Source organism: Protopterus annectens, chromosome 3.part1 (assembly GCF_019279795.1).
Source record: "Protopterus annectens isolate FY-2018-M chromosome 3.part1, PAN1.0, whole genome shotgun sequence".
NCBI lineage: Eukaryota > Metazoa > Chordata > Ceratodontiformes > Protopteridae > Protopterus > Protopterus annectens.
The window spans coordinates 1,584,224,805-1,584,242,226 of NC_056732.1; the positions used below are offsets into that span (position 1 = coordinate 1,584,224,805).

The 17,422-nt window shown below is 45.3% G+C and overlaps 1 protein-coding gene across 1 annotated transcript in view; it reads right to left on the reverse strand.

Annotated features, from left to right (window-relative positions):
- The window catches only part of LOC122797814, a 2,009,088-nt gene that overhangs the window by 1,778,343 nt on the left and 213,323 nt on the right, over positions 1-17,422 (reverse strand). The window contains exon 4 of the mRNA XM_044066337.1: positions 8,367-8,480. Within this exon, the coding sequence (XP_043922272.1) occupies positions 8,367-8,480 (114 nt within the window). The remainder of the gene's footprint in view (positions 1-8,366; positions 8,481-17,422) is intronic.

A 17,422-nucleotide genomic window follows, 5' to 3' on the forward strand; every position in this document is an offset into this window, starting at 1 on the left:
ATCTGATGCAATGTCCAATCCATTTAGAAATAGTCTGTTTTGAAATTGCTTTTCCTTAGACTGCAGGGGCGTAAGCTGCAAAAAGTTGTTCAGACTTCCTACTGGCCTTGGTTCTGTCCAGGTAATATCGAAGTTGTCTGTGAATGTCCAAGGTATGCAACAGTCTTTCTCCCTTATTCTCAGGATTGGTGAAGAAAGCAGGCAGATGAATGGCTTGATTTAAAGAAACCCTAGATACCACATTTGGCATAAAAGTAGGGTTGGTCCTTAATGAAACCCTGTCTCTATGAAAAATAATAAAGGGTGGTATTGCCATTAGGGCCTGTAGCTCCGAAACCCTTCTTGCTGAAGTAATGGCCAACAGGAAAGCTGTCTTCCATGAGAGAAATTGCAAGTCAACTGAAGCTGCTGGCTCAAATGGAGGTAGAGTCAGTTTTTCTGAGACAAAATTGAGGCCCCAGGCTGGCACTGGGGCCTTCCTTGGTGGCTTAATGTTCTTGATTCCCCTGAGGAATTGCCTTAGTAAGGGGCGAGAAAAAACAGGAGGATCAGTGTTGTATCTAGCTGAAATAGCAGATGCATGTATCTTTATGGAAGAATATGAGAGGCCGTTCTTCAACATATCTGCCAAATATTCCAAGATGAGTGGGATGTTCAACAATGATGCATCATGTCCCTTGCTGGTATTCCAATTGCTGAATCTTTTCCACTTTGCTAAGTAAACCTTTCTGGTGGATGGTCTTCGAGCCTCTGTTAGTATCCGCTGAACTTCCTTGGAGAGAAATAAGCTGAAGTTATTTATGGGTTCTCCCAGGCTGTTAGCTGCAGTGTCTGAAGATTTGGATGCAGTGTTTCGAAATTGTGTTGAGTCAAAAGTAGAGGCCACTGGGGGAGGGCCCACCTCCTGGTGTGACATATGCTCCGTAGTAGTGGGTACCAGTGTTGTCTTGGCCAGTCCGGAGCTATTATGATTCCCTTGGGTTTCTCTGCTTTGATCTTTAGTAATACTGAGGTCATCAGTGGCAGAGGTGGGAATGCACAGATTGCTAAAGAGTTCCAGTTGAATGAGAGGGCATCTATTTTCCAAGCTTTTGGATGGTATGTCCTTGTGCAAAATTTTGGTAGAAGATGGTTGAGGTGAGAGGCAAATAGGTCCACTTCTGGCTTGCCCCATGTCGAAGTGAGTTGTCTGAAGGCCTTCGGATGTAACCTCCACTCGTGGATCTGTGAAATTCCTGCTTAGGCTGTCCGCCAACACATTGTCTTTTCCTGGAACAAACTGGGATTGTAACTGGATGTTTAGGCTCAGTGATTTCTCCCAAAGCTGCATTGTCAGTCTGCAAAGGGGGTAAGAGTGGGTGCCCCCCTGCTTGTTTATGTACCACATCACAGTGGTATTGTCTGTCAGTATCATTAAATGGCCTTGCTGGAGTTGGTGTTGAAAGGCCTCGATGGCATGCATTACTGCCAGCATTTCCTTTTGGTTTATATGCAGATGAGTTTCCTTTGGAGACCATTGTCCTTGTATACACCAGCCTTCCATGTGCGCCCCCCATCCAAGGTCTGAGGCGTCTGTTGTCATGGTCTGTGTTATCTGTGGTTTTTTGAATGACATACCTGTGTTTGCCTGGCTCACCGAGGCCCACCATAGGAATTCCTTTTTTAGGCATGGAATGAGTGGTATGACTGTCTCCAAGTTGTTGCTGTGTTGAGACCAAATGCTTTTTAGGTACCATTGAAGCTTTCTCATGTGTAGTCTTGCTAATGGAACCAGGAGAATGCAGGATGCCATGTAACCCAGGGCCTGTAGGAATCTCCTTGCAGTCATCTGGGTGAGTTTTGCTAAACCTTTGAAGTAATGAGTTAACTTCTCTTGCTTGTCTTCTGTCAGGTAAGCCATCTGAGAGGCTGTCTAGTTTGGCTCCTAAGAAGATTTGCTGGGATGGCTGCAGTCTTGACGTTTGGAAGTTGACTGTGTATCCCAGAGCTTGAAGTAATCGTATGACATAATCCAGGTTTTTTGTCAACATCAATTTGTCGTCCGCTTGTATGAGGCAGTCGTCCAGGTACGGGTAAATTTCTATACCCTGGAGCCTGCAATGAGCAATTACTGAAGCCAGGCATTTTGTAAATACTCTGGGCGCAGTAGATAAGCCAAATGGCAATGCTGAGAATTGATAATGCTCTGGCCCTGCAAGAAATCTGAGGTATCTTCTGCAGCTGTGTCTGATAGGGACATGCAGGTATGCCTCCTTGAGGTCCAGAGTAATCAGCCACGACCCCTTGCCCAGCATGGGAAGGAGTTGCTGTAGAGTCAGCATTTTGAACTTTGGTACTATGAGAAAGGTGATTAATGTGGACAAGTCCAGTATTGGTCTCCATTGAGATTCTTTTCTTGGAACAAGGAACAGTCTTGAGTAAAACCCCTGGTCTTGTTCTTGTTGTGGAACTCTTTCTATTGCTTTCATTCGAGTCAGCAGAGTGATTTGCTTGATAGCCTCTGCCCTCTGATTTTGTGGCAGGTTTGGCATGCCTTGTTTTCTTGGTAAGGTATGAAAATGAAACCTGTACCCTCGGTCTATAATGTCCAAAATCCATTTGTCCTTTGTCAGTCTGTGCCAATTTTCTGCAAACAGAGAATTTCCCGCCCAAGGGAGCTTCTAGTTGTTCCCTGGTAGGCGGTAGTAGAGGAAAGTCATTGAGATTGTGGTTGTGGGGCAGGTGAAACCCCTGCATCACTTCTTTGGTTTCCTGGCTGCCATTGTCGTCCCCTGTAAGGGCCTCTGTATTGGCCTCTTCCTCGCCACGCCTGTTCTTACCCCTTTGAAACTTTTCTGGATTAGGAAAGGACCAGTTTTTGAAGGCCAATTCCTACTGAATCTGGGGTTGAACCTGGAGGAAATCTTTCACAGTCTGAACTGATTTTGCTTTTTCTTCGATGGTCTTTAACACATCCTTAGCATTTGCACCAAAAAGCTTGTTCTTTTCCAAAGGTGCATCCAGAAGTTTTGCTTTTACATGATCTGATAGAGGTTGATCTTTTAACCAAGCATGTCTACGAATGACTGCCCCTGTCATAGCTGTCCTACATGAAGCTTCCAGTGCATCATATCCACACTGCAGGAAGTGATTGCTTACTTGCTGAGTGTTATGTACAGCTTCCTGCAAAGTCTTCCCGTCTAAAGGATCAGGAGTGGCTAATGTTTTTTGTAAATCTTCTAACAGATAATCCTGATATTGTAACATATGAAAAAGGCAATTTAAAGCTCTCATAGATAAGGTAGTGGATGTGTAAACCTTTTTGCCCCATCTCTCTAATGACCTAGCTTCCCCGTTAGAGGGCAAAGGATTTTTTGAGGTGGAGGCTGAAACTCCTTTAGGCCCCTGTGAAATAGTTTCCAAATCAGCAGTATGGGCCCTGAATAAATGGGAATGAGTTTCTGGGACCCTGTAATACCTGTCTGGCTTGGCTGGAGCAGGAGGAAGAGAATCAGGAGTAGGCACTAGAGTCAGAATACAAATCATCCAGAACATCAAGTACAGGAGGAATAGCTAAGGGCCTGTGCTGAGGCTTATTAAGGAAAGTCCTAAGGCGTTTCCTAGAATCAGAATATTCCTGACCTTGCCACTTGAAATGTTCCCTCATTGTGTGCAGAACTTCCCCAAAAGAAATATCCTCAGGAGGAGAGGCTGAGGGGATGGAATCTTCTGCATCCGAGTCCTCATAGGTCTGGAAGAGCTTTTCCTGGCTATCAGAGTGGACAGAGCCCTCAATCTTCATCTGAAGGAGTAGGGTCAGAGGGTTCAACCCGGGGCCTTTTAATCAGGAGGAGGCTGGGATCCTCTCTCAGGATAGGCCTGTGAACCTCTAATCATGGAAATTAAATCAGCAGCCATGGACATAATTTGTGTCTCTGGAGTCGGCTGAGGTAAGGATTTAGAAGTAATATGCTTTGTTTTGCTGGCTGCCTTAGCCCTAGTGTAGGCCTTAATAGACATGGCCATAGGGGGCCTGGCAGCTCCACGTGCAGGAGTGACCTTGTCTACAGCAATGGTCTCGGGCATTTCCTCGGTTTCGGTATCCGGAGGAAAATCTGTAACTGGTGGAGTAATGTCTGGAATCGGAGTCGTCGGTAATGCGGTGTCTTCGGTTCGGAGCGGTGGAGAGACCGTCTCAGAGGGAACCGGAGCACTCGCGCTAGGTTTTGGCATGGAGTCGGTGGTAGACACGGGCCGAGGATGTCGGCCCCGGTCTTTTCGCTTTTTGGGAGTTTGCGATGTCGGAAGATCCGACGGCATGGTGTAAGCAAAATTATTGCCGAAAAAAATCTTCAGCGAACTCCGCCCGGCGCCCGAGTGCGCGCTTGTTGAAGCGAGCACAGGCTACACAGGCCGAGACGTCATGGTCTGGGCCCAGGCAAGGGAGGCAGTAAGAGTGGAAATCCTTATGAGGTATTTGTTTACCACAAGAAAGACAATTGTTAACTTTTTCAGTAATTTCTGACATCGGCTGAGGCAAGAAAAGGTCCCCAACGGGGTACTTAGCTTTTTTGATGACTTCGGAATCGTAGAATACAGGAGCTGACCGTCCAGCACTTGCGAACTGCTTCTGCTTCGGGCACCGCGCGGCAAGAAAGACTGAAGAAAATGGCGTTGGCTGATGCTTATGTACTCCAGCCGCTCTGACGTCGGAGAGAAATGCGACATCAGCCGACGTCGGACCCAGACTTTGGAATCCGGCCGACCGAGGGCTGCCTGAGGCAGGACAACCCACATGTTATGACTGCAGTTGCATTCTTGAAGGACATCTGAGTGTAAAGGAGGAGGGTCTTTGGATTATCCGCTTGAATCAAAAGAACAAGGTAAGGGAATATTTGGACGGACTTTGTTCTGCAATAGGCAATGACTGCAGCCAGACATTTTTGTGAAAACCCTTGGGGCAGTGGAAAGCCCAAATGGCAAGGCAGAGCACTGTAAGTGGGAAGAGCCTGCAAAAATCTCAGGTATTTCCTGAAGATGGGCTTTATTGGGATGTGTAGGTAAGCATCCTTTATATCTAGGGTCACCATGAACCAGTGGGGCAGAAGCAGAGGGAAGAGAGTGGGAAGAGAGCATCCTGAAAGTAGGGACCTTGAGGAACAGGTTTAGCTGTGAGGTCCAGGATGGGTCTCCATGGCCCCTTTTTTCTGGGTACCAGAAATATCATTGAGTAGAATCCTTTTCCTCTTGCTTCCGAAGGCACTGGTTCTATGGTCCCCTGGGACAGAAAAGTTTGTTGCACAGGATTTATGAGGTGGGGCTGATTGTTGGGAGGTTGAGGGGTACCTTTTCTGACTGGATGGGAGATCCAGGACATGAAATAGCCATTCTGGATAATGGACAGATCCCATCTGTCTGTGGTAATGTGGGAACAGGCAGGGAGATAGCAAGACAGTCGGACAGACAGGAGCAGGGGGGTGAAAGAGGGTTTCAGGGAGGTTGCCAGATAGTCGAACACTACCTGCTTTATCCTTAAAGGGGGTCCGCTGGCTAGCGGCTGGGGAAGTGCCAGCTGGGAGAGTCTGCTAAGAGGTCTTCTAGGTCTGGAGGGAGGCATCGGCCATGAAATGTTTTCGGATGAACTTAGTCTTTGCTGGGCAGTTCCTATGGAACTTGGGTAGGAGGGAACTAGCAGGTGATTAAGGTCCTGAATTTCTTTCCCTTTTTGCTGTAAAGATTTGAGATCTGCCAACCTTGGAACTGAACAACACAGAGGGATCTAGGGGGCATCAATGTGTTTCGCCCTGAACTCATAACGCAAAGGCTGAAGACGAAGCCAGGCATACCTTCTAAGGGCAGAGGCTGGAAGCAGTCAACCAATCGGAAACCTCTGCTGCATCAAAGATGCACCTAATGGAATGTCTATTTACCTGGGAGGTGAGAGCTACAAGTAAGTGAGAGGGGCTTCGGCTGGTTAGTCTGGGATGTCAGTCGCATCTTTATTGCCATTCTCTAGCAGGTCTAGAGAGTATTTGGCCATATAGGTCTGGTAGTTAGTGGCCCTAAAGGACAGAGTTGCAGACATGTAAATTTTCTTGCCTAGGCTTCCCAGAGTCTTACTGTCCATATCAGCAGGAAGTAAGGTACCGGTAGGGAGAAGTTTAGTAGCCCTGTCAGTGGCAATGGAAATAGTGGCTGGGTCATCAGGGGGGCACTTAAGGAATTTTTCAGTTTCAGGTACTTTGTACAGCCTGTCTAGTCTGCAAGGAGCAGGGGGCTGAGAGTCAGGATTGAGGGATGCAGATGAGAAGGCATCCAAGAAGACTGGCAGAATGGGTGGCACTGCAGAGGGACTGGGAGAGTCCATCTGTACGAGGTCATAAAACCACTTTGGTCATGACAGAGGATTCCCACTGAAACTGGTCTCTCATTTTACCAATGGTTTCTGTAAAGATTAGGTCTTCCACTGGTGAGTCAGGGTTCATGGACTCTTCCGCTGGGGAGTCGTACTTTAAGGGAGAAGAAATGTGGATGGTGTAAGAGAGGGAGTCCTTTCAAGAATCAGAGAATTCCTTTTCTTCTTCCCTGGCAGAAGTCTGAGGCCTAAAGCTGAGGAGTGGAGGGGCTGTAGCAGGACTCCCAACAGTGGCAGGCTGTAAGGCCATGAAGGCATTGAAAATACTCTGGCTGAAAGCTTGCCAGTCTGGGGTGCTTTCAAGTAGTGGAGAAAAGTGTTTTCTTTTTTTTTTTTTTTTTTTTTTTAATTCAAAGGCCAAGCAGGCATCTGACCGGGAGAGGACCTCGGGCCTGAGACAGTAATAGGGTTGACGTGTTCCAACGAACACGCAGAAAAGTTATGTTCCCCCTTACCGTCTGAAGCAGGTCAGTACAGCCTCTAAGGATGTGCTTTCTGCCCGGGAATGTGCGGCCTACTCATGGGTACCCACTTTACTTTATCCTGGCTGCCGGAAGCAGATTCCACTACCACGCCGATGTCGGCCACAGGCGGAGGTATGGAAGATAGAGGTGCAGCTGAAGGAGAAGGCCGCATGGTTTGGGGCCTTTTCTTAGGGGGTTCTGACGGGAGGTCTGAAGCAACTTCCATCTTTAGCGAAAGTTGCTTAAGACGCTGGCTCTCAAGGTAAAGATTAATGGCTTCTAAGCGGCGACATAGGGTTTTGGGGATGAACACCTTAAAGATAAGGCAGTTTTCGTAGTCGTGTTACCTTCCTAAGCAAAAAAAGGAAAAAGGCACTGATCATGCATGCCCTTGTGGGGAATCTGCTGGCCATATTTACACTTGCCCTTTCCAAATGACATGAATAAACGTTGGAGTAAGGAGGACTGAAAGGTTCCCCAACAGGGTACTTGACTTGAATTATTTTATCCGATATCAGCGGCAAGCAGGAATACTTGGCATATGACTGGCAGCTTAAGAGTTCTGAGGGCTGGTGCGTGCAGATGTCACTTTTATGGCCCACGTTCCTGTCTAACACACCAGGAGGGACTAAATAACTTTGGAATACTGGATGGACACACAAAAGAAGGATAAACCCATATGTGCAATACTGCAAAATAGGAATAGGACATCATCCTGTATAGCAAAAATACCCAAAGTTGCCAGATGATAAAGGAAAAACAAAAATGTCCCTTGACTGTCTAGTAGCAAACACATTAAACAAGAAAAAGAAAAACACCTGGAATTAAGAAATGAAGGGATAATGAATATTTGCCTTTCTCAGAGGAAGAATCTGGCAGAAATACTCAGAGGATGCCTGTGCCTGATCTGCTCACTCAAAGTAAAACATGAGATTATGTGGAGGATGTACACACCATGTCTAACTCCACACTGCACTCTCAGAATAATGAATTAGGAAAAACACTTCTCCAGTAAGCAGATTTGCTAAATTTGTAAAATCAGCACTACGCCCTTCAGTACAAGTCAAAAGTAAATCAGAAATTGTGGGAGGCAGCATAACATTGTCAGGAGACAATGATGAATACACCCCAATGAATATGACAGTGTCCTTATATCATTCTTTTGGCAACAGTAGGAAAAGTACTGGAGAGTAAGGAAGAAGGTCACCTTTTCCAAGGTACAGGTGAAAAACTAGCAGAGCAGCCCACCATGAGTAAGAAACCCAAATACTAATGTGCTGTCTTAGCACCGGACTCCAAGAATGAAAAGCACTTTTAACCTGTCACATCACCAAAATCTTTACGCAACATTACAACCTATGGAAACAGTGTCTGGAAAGTAAAATATTAAAAGTAAAGCATGCTTTGTAAGTAAAATGGAATAATTAAATTAACTTGTACCATACAAAGAAGAAAGACAACATGGACAGAAATGTTAAAAATTTAACACACTAATGATGTGTACGTACCTCTAATACTGTCCCATATCGAGAAAAGTGTTGCTTCAGGTAGTCTTTAGCAACATCTTTAGGGAGACCATCCACCCACAAGCAATTTGAAGGTCTGCTTTTTCCAAATCCCAGCTAGAACAATGATTTAAACAGTGTGAAATGATGGTCATATTACCATTTTCTTGCATTAAGTCAGAGCTTCAAACTACATATTCCAGTTTTCTCATCCCTTAGAAGTACTGGTGACTCAGAAAAAAGTACAGTTGTGCAAGACCTTACCATAACAGTAGATGTCCTACTTCACACTTTTACAGTATTCTTAAAGAACAGGTCATCCACTACTCATGTCTGGCAAGGGTACTAAAGCATTAACTTCACAGGATTGTACGTCCAACATGTACCAACTCGTAAGTGTAGGGGTATTGCAGGTAAACAAGTAAGCAATTCCTCAGACTACTTCCAAGCCAGTGACCAGAAGACCCCTGAGAGGTCAGCAAGAGAGGCAAACCAGAAAGCAGAATGAAAACTCTTGTTCTAAGATGCTGTCTCCAGTATGTGCGCCAGTGAAACTATGGGAAAAAAATATAGCCGGGCAGGAGGGTGGGAAAAATACTGCAACTGTGATCAGGAGGACATCTACTCTTGTACTATAAGTTCTTACTCAGTTGTACTATGTCCTAATTGAAATCACTGTTGCAGTATTCATAATGAAAGGGTGATTCTGACAGATAAAAGTAAAGGAGGCTGGTTAATGAGCTGCAGAAATGTGCAAGTTTCCCAAAAGGACTCACTTAGCGAAAGCAGCCCTAGAGGTAGAGAATGCATCAATCCTGTAGTGTTTAATGAAGCTGTGCAGGGGACTAGGTGGCAGCTTCTAGTATGGTCCTGGCATCCACCCCTTTGTAGAAGACCCCAGACTATGTTACTTGCCCTGGTAGAATGAGCTTGAGGGTGAAGACTTACCATGTAGAGAACAGGAGATGGCCTTAAGAGATCTAGTTTGCAATAGTTGTTTAGACACTAGCTGGCCAAATTTTGAATGCATAAAGGATACAATCTGATTTTCTAAAGGATTTGGTTTTGTCTAGAAAGAATCCTAATTGTTTGTGACCATCTAGAGTTTGTAGCAATAACTTGTTTTATAATTGGAAGCACCTATATTTTCCTAAGTGGATATCTAATTTTGAGCGTGGAAGGGCCAGGTGGTGTGGAAGATGGGTGTGAGACTGGTCTCCAATAGAGGGGCTCCCAGAACAGAAGCTGTCTGCAGTCCTTCATAGTTTTCCTCCTATTCCTGAAAGGTTTTGTAAACACTGGTTGCTTGAAATTCAAACAGAAGATTTTTGTAAAAAAACGGAATCTATAATTTTAGTTTTCAAATCTTCAAGTATGGGTTGACTGTGCAACCCATGCATATCTGAAAAGACGGAATAGGAGTGGCAGTTGCTCTGAACAAAACCTCTACAGCATCATAACCACATTTAATGTTGTGACGGGCTATTTGTGCAGCCTAATTAAGTAAAGACAACATCCATTGTTTAGAATCAGTCCCTTGAGGGTCCACCACTAGCTCCGTTAAAGAACTGAGAATGGATATCAAATACTTGGGTCATCTGGGTTCAGCAATTTATAGCCCTGAATGCCAAAGTAGAGTAGGTATAAACCTTTTTATCCTACCTACTCACAGCTCACTAACCTTGTCTGAAGCAACATTAGATAGTAGCTTAGGTTTATTAAGATAGAGATATTGCTGAGGAGTCTGGCAAAGCATTTTTAAACAATTTCAGATCATCAATGACTTGATAAAACCGGTCAACTTTTGGGGGCAGGAGGCTGCAACTCAAAGGCACCAGTGGCGGCTTGAAAGGCACCCAAGAAGTTGTGAACAGGAGAAACTGGGGAAGAGACAGGAGTATCCACTTTGGAGGTTCAAAAAAGATACTACAACCTCTGGAATCTGCCTAGACTCCCACTTCCTCCACAGAAAAGTCAGGAGAAAACTTTCATCTTCTGAGTAGAGCTGGTCAGGGAAGTGGATTTGAGAAGAGTATGCTACGGAATGATCTGAATCAAAAGCCTCCTTATCTTCAGAAGACCCAAGTCCATAGCAACCTTTTGATGGTGGCAGGGGGGAGCTGGGAAGATAAGGATGGTGGCTTCTGGGCCATAATGGCATTGCACAGGCCCTCAGAAAAGTCCGTTTCTTTTCCCTAGGAGTAGTGGGGAAAGTAACATGTTTAAGATTTTTAGCATGGTTTCTTAATCATGACGCCTCTGTGAACCAAACGTGGTGGTTCAGATCCCTAATGTACCTTAAGTTTACCTGGGATCATCTCCCTAACTATCTGGGGAATGCCCTCTGGATTCTGAGATGATATATGGCTCTGCTTTATTCATGGATTTTTCAGTCGTATGAGCCTCCAGTGTCATACCAGCTTTTCAACGGGGGTCTCAATAGAGGGCATCTAAGAACCACCAAATGTACCACAGGTTCTGAAACAACCAGAAGTACCATGGGTTCTGAAACTTCAGTGAGCAAGTCGAAGTCAGAAAGAGCTGACTGAGATACTGGCTTCAGTCTTTAAAGCTTCTTCTTGAGTGGAAGCGGTAGGTAAGCGGAACCCACCATTTTGGAATGGGAGAAGCATTTTAAGACATTGGGTATCCAGAAAAATATTCAGCAAGAAATGACAGTTGTGTACACTTACCATAAATGTAGATGTTAAGAGTGTATTCACTGTTGCAGTCATTACATTTGGGTAATCTGCTAGCAGGTTGCCCTCAGTCGGCCTGATGAAAAAAGTCTTGGGTTGTGTGTCGGTTGCTGTCCCTTCTTCCATGACGTCAAGGGTATAAAACATGCAGCAGACACCATTACATCAGTTTTTCTTGCCCCTGATGTCAGGCGCCCCCTCAAATGGGGAGCAAAATAAAATTAAACGCACAAAAATATACCTCCAACCATAAGCAAATACACCAAAAAAGCTTTTAAGCACAGAAAAAGTAAGTAGAGGTATAGTCAGAGAAACACAGGGGGCTGGAGGGAGGGTAACCAAGACTGCAACAGTAAATACACTCGAACATCTACATTTATGGTAAGTGTACACAAATGTACTATGTTCTTCATGTTTCACTGTTGCAGTCATTACATTTGGGTAGATTCCAAAAGCTATGGTTGGGAGGAGGAATTTATACAGCATTAGAACCAGCTCTGCAAGACAGCAGTGGCAAAGCTAGCTCTGGATTTAGAGAAAATTGGTAAATGATAATGCTTGGTGAACGTATGTACAGAACTCCAGGTAGCAGCTTCTAGAATATCCCTGGTAGGAACACCTCTGAGAAAGGCTGCAGAAGTAGATGCAGCCCTGGTGGAGTGAGATCTGATCCCCTGGGGGATAGGTTTTCCATGGTGCTTATAGCAGAAATTAATGCAATGGCTTATCCATTTAGAAATGGTTTGTTTTGAAATAGCCTTCACAACTACCCCAGCAGCAAATGCTACTAGCAATTGTTCAGATTTTCTTCAAAATTTAGTTCTGTCCAAGTAGAATCCAAGTTGTCTGTGCAAGTCCAAGGAATGCAGAATCTGCTCCCCTTAGTTCTATGGATTGGGACAGAGGGTTGGCAAATGAATGGACTGATTAAGAGCCACACTGGAAACCACCTTGGGCATGAAGGCTGGATTGGTCCTCAGATACCCTGTCCGCATGAAAGGCTATGAAAGACTCCATTGCCATAAGAGCCTGTAATTCAGACATCTTTCTAGCTGAAGTGACTGCCAAGAGGAAGGCTGTTTTCCAACAATGAAATTTTAAGTCTGCAGTGGCAGCTGGCTCAAAAGGAGGTAGAGTGAGCTTCTCCAAAACAAAGTTAGGGGCCAAGGCAGGGGTAGGGGCTCTCCTGGATGGTCTCAAGCTCTTTGCCCCTCTGAAAAACTGCTTGAGCAGGGGATGAGAAAAGAGGGGTGGGTTCTGTTATAGTGAGCTGAAATAGCTGAAGCGTGGATTTTAGAGGAAAAAGACAGGCCCTTGTGAAGCATCTCAGTTAAGTATTGCAAAATCTGAGGTAAACTGGGCACTGCTGTGCTCATCCCTAAAGACTGGTTCCAGGCACAGAAAAGTACAGTTTTGTACCCACCATAAATGTAGATGTTAGAGTGTTCACACTGCTGCAGTCATTAAACTTGGGTTATCCTGCCGTCAAGCGGTCCCCGCAGTCAGCCAGAGTTCCAAAGTCTTGGTCCGGCGTCTGTTGCTGTCGCTTCTTCCCTGACGTCAGTGTACCAGGGGTATAGAAAATGCATCAGACGCCATTTTCTTCAGTTTTTCTTGCCCCAGATGTCAGGTGCCCCCAATAGGTAGGCAATACATATTGCTAATAAAAAATATACATATAAAATAAAAATACCTTCAGTTACAAGCAAATACACCACAAAGATTGTATAGGGTAGAAAGGTATAGATAAGTCCAGCTAGTTGAGAGGGGATGGAGGGAGGGTAACCTGGACTGCAGCAGTGTGAACACTAACATCTACATTTATGGTAGGTACAAAACTGTACTATGTTCATCGTGTTACACTGCTGCAGTCATTACACTTGGGTAGAATCCCAAAGCTAAGGTTGGGTGGCTAGTCTATAAAGAGTTAGGATTGGCTATGAGGCCCTGCAGAACTGCAGTGGCAAATCCTGCTCTGGATTTAGAGTAAAGAGTCAGGTGGTAATGCTTGGTAAAGGTGTGCACTGAACTCCAAGTTGCAGCATCCAAAATTTCCTTGGTAGGTGATACTCTGATAAAGGCTGCTGAAGTGGCTGTTGCCCTGGTGGAATGTGGCCTAATGGTATTTGGGACTGATTTTCCATGCTGTGTGTAGCAGTAATGAATACAGTGCCCACTCCACTTGGATATAGTCTGCTTTGAGATAGCCTTGCCAGTGATCCTGCAGCATATGCTACAAACAAGTTGCTCTGTTTTCCTGAAAGCTTTTGTTTTGTCCAAGTAGAAGCATAGCTGTCTGTGCATGTCCAAAAAGTGCAGAAGTTTCTCCCCTTTATTCTGGGGGTTCGGATAAAAAGTAGGGAAATGGATGGTTTGGTTAAGAGCCACACTAGATATCACCTTCGGCATAAAAGTAGGGTTTGTCCTTAAGGAAACCCTGTCCTGATGAAAAATTATAAAAGGTTCCACTGCCATTAATGCCTGTAGCTCTGAGACTCTTCGTGCTGAAGTTACTGCCAGGAGCAGAGCTGTTTTCCATGATAAAAATTTTAGATTGGCTGTATTGGCTGGCTCAAAAGGTGGTAGGGTCAGTTTTTCCAAAACGAAATTGAGGTCCCAAGTTGGTGCTCTCCGGGGCAGTCTTATATTTTTAGCCCCTCTGTGGTACTGCTTTAGCAAGGGATGAGAGAATAAAGGAGGATCTGGGTTGTAATGTGCTGAAATAGCAGAGGCGTGGATCTTAATTGATGAGAAGGATAGGCCTCTGTCCAGCATCTCAGTTAAGTAGAATGTTTGGAACAAGAGGGTCAAGGCTTTGGGCCTGGTTCCAGGTGTAGAATCTCTTCCATTTTTCTGAGTAAGCTTTCCTGGTGCTAGGCCTCCTGGCCTCCAAAATGACATCCGTAACAGCTTTAGAGAGAGGTGTTGCCTGTTTGACTAATGCATCTGCCATGCAGCCAGGTTTAGGGTTTTGAGCTGACTGTGCAGGATCTGATTGTTTTGAGTCAGAAGGTGTGACATTTGAGGCAAAATCCATGGTGGGCCTTGAGCCAAGTTCCTTAAGTTAGGGTACCAGTGCTGGCGTGGCCAGTCTGGAACAATCAGGATCATCTGTGGTTTTTCTTGTCTGGCTTTTAGGAGTACCTCTGAAAGGAGAGGCAGTGGCAGGAAGGCATAAACTTTCAGGTTTTTCCAGCTGAACAAAATAGCATCCACTTTCCATGCTTGTCTGTGATAAGTCCTTGTGCAGAATTTTTGTAGTTGGCAATTCAGTGGGGAGGCAAAAAGATCTAGGTCTGAGCATCCCCATTTTTGCGTTACCTTGCTGAAGATTTGTGGATTCAATTTCCATTTGTGAGGGTCCATGATATTTCTGCTTAGATAGTCTGCCAGAGTATTTTTCTTTCCTGGCAGGAATTGTGCTTACAGGTGAACTTGATATGTTAGAGCTGTGTTCCACAAGGTCATGGCATGCCTGTATAGGGGATAAGAATGAGTGCCCCTTGCTTATTTATGTACCACATTACTGTGGTGTGTCTGTTTTTAGTAATAATTGTCCTGGATGCAGAAGGTCCTTGAAAGCAGTTAGGGCATTTTGAACAGCCAACATCTCTTTTTGATTGATGTGAAGATGCATCTGGTCTGTGGTCAACTTGCCCTGAAAGCATTTTCCTGCCATGTGTGCTCCCCAGGTGTAATCCAAAGCATCTGTTGTTAGTGTTTGCCTGGCTGTGGGATGGGTAAAAGGCTGACCCTTGTTTAGGTGACATGCCTGTAACCACCATCGAAACTCCTGTTGTAGGCAGGGAATGAGAAGTTATGTACCTACCATAACGTTCCATGTTAGTTGTCTTCTCTCGCCTTCTTTCTTGCTTGATGGGTTTGGAGCCGATCCTCGGCTCCGACTCGGCACTTGCTAAGCTCGAGAGTCACTTTTACCAGCTTGAGGCAGCCCCATATCCCATGATGCAAGGCGGTAAGTACCCAGATCTTGTTTGATGACAAAAGGGCAATAGCACCTAGCATAAAAACTTCCCAAAGGAAGAAAGAAGGAGAGAAAAACCTGCAGGATGGTTGAAGGACCAGCTCTGTATGGTCTTCAGAACTATAATTCTTTGTAGAGAAAGGTCTGTCCAGGCCTGGGGGAAGGAGGGAGGGTCGCAAGAAAGAAGGCGAGAGAAGACAACTAACATGGAACGTTATGGTAGGTACATAACTTCTCAATGTTAAGTTGTCAATCTCGCCTTCATTCTTGCTTGATGGGACCGGCCCTAGCACCTCTATCCTGGGTGGCTCAATGGAACAGACTCTTGAGGACGGTAGAGCCAAAACTGGCTCTGTCCCTGGAGGCCAAATCCAATTTGTAATGGGAAACAAATGTATGAGGAGTGGCCCAAGTGGCCGCTGCACAAATAGTGTCTAAAGGAAGTCTAGCTTGAAAGGCTGTAGAAGTAGCTAAGCTTCTGGTTGAATGTGCTTTAGGTTTTGAGCACAGCTGTTTGCCCCTGAGCCGATAAATTTCAGAGATGACAGAAGAAAGCCATCTAGATAAGGTCACTTTTGAGACAGGAAGGCCTTTCTTGTTATCAGCATAGGAAACAAAGAGTTGATCGGATTTCCTGAATTATTTTGTTCTGTCCAAACAATATCCGAGTTGGCGGTGGACATCAAGATAATGTAGTTTTTGTTCCGATCTGTTTGAATAGTTTGGAAAAAATACAGGGAGATCAATGGCTTGATTCAAATTAGTCTTTGAGGCGAACTTAGGCAAAAAGGTCAGATTAGTTCTCAATGATACTCTGTCTTTGTGGAAGACCAAATAGGGGGGGGGCGAACAGATCGAGCATGAAGTTCAGACACCCTCCTAGCCGATGTAATAGCTACCAGGAATAAAGTTTTCCATGAAAGAAATTTCAGGGAACAAGAAACAGCTGGCTCGAAGGGGGGAAGAATCAAGGATGTCAGCACTAAATTAAGGTCCCATTGAGGAGGACTCCTGACTGGAGGCTTCAGGAGGAAAATTCCTTTCAAGAAGGCTCTACAAAGCCTGTGGGACATGATGTTGTCATCTGCGAACCCGATATGAAAGTTCGAGATAGCAGCCAACTGAACTCTAACTGTGGAAGAAGAGGAGCCCGCGTGAAAAATCTCCACTAAGAAATCCAAAACTGCTTGAACTGGAGCAGTGAAGGGATCAATATTCTTGACTTTAGCCCAATAAGAGAAACGTTTCCATTTGCTTGTATAAATCCTCCTGGTAGAGGATTTTAAGGAAGCTACTAGGATGTCTCTAACAGGGTTAGAGATCAAAGGAAGCCTGGCTAAGGAATGAAGTGGAGCAACCATGCTGTGAGGTTGAGAGAGGGGATAGACCGGTGCAGCTGACCGCATTGGTGAATCAGAAGATCTGGCACTGGGTCCAGATGCCACGGCTGCACCAAAAGGTGACTATGGAGGAACGGAAACCAAATTTGTCGAGGCCAATAAGAAGCAATGAGAATCAATTTGGCTCTCAAAACGGTTGCTTTCTGGATAACTTGAGGGATCAGAGGAAAAGGAGGAAAGGCATAAAGAAGTCCCTGGGGCCAATCCTGGGTCAGAGCGTCTCTGGGGGGATGGCCTGGCAGTGGGAAGAGAGAAGAAGAAGTCTGGGCATTTGCTGTTTTGGGGAGTAGCAAAAAGATCGCAACATGGGCGACCCCATTCCAGAAAAATCTCTTCCACTATAGATTGCTTGAGAGACCACTCGTGAGGCATGAGAATAGCTCTGCTCAATCTGTCCGCTAAAATGTTGGTTTTCCCAGGGATGTGCGTTGCTACCAGAATCCGATGAGAGGAGATCGCCCATTGCCAAAGTCTGAGCGCTTCTCGACACAAGGGGTAGGACTTGGTTCCGCCCTGTTTGTTGATAAACCAAACTACAGACATGTTGTCTGTGTGGACTGCAATTGTCCCTACGGGAAGAAAGTCGTTGAGGGCTTGCAACGTTAAAAGCACTGCTCTCATCTCTAGGACATTTATGTGCAGGTGGTATTCGAAAGGTTGCCATGTCCCATGAACCATCCTGCCCTGATAATGACCCCCCCACCCGATCAGGGAGGCATCCGTCGTGACAGTGGCTACCGGAGATGGGGGTACAAAGAGTCTGCCATGGTGAATCTGGGGAAAAGTGATCCACCAAGCAAGATGATTCTTGCAAATCTGTGTCACCAGAATTTGGTGACGCATTGGAAGTTGTTGGTAAGACCACTGAGTGAACAACATCCATTGAAGAAGGCGCATATAGAAGCGAGCCAGGGGAAGAAGGGTAATGGCCGCAGCCATGAGGCCTAACACCTTTAGAACCATTCTGGCCTGTAC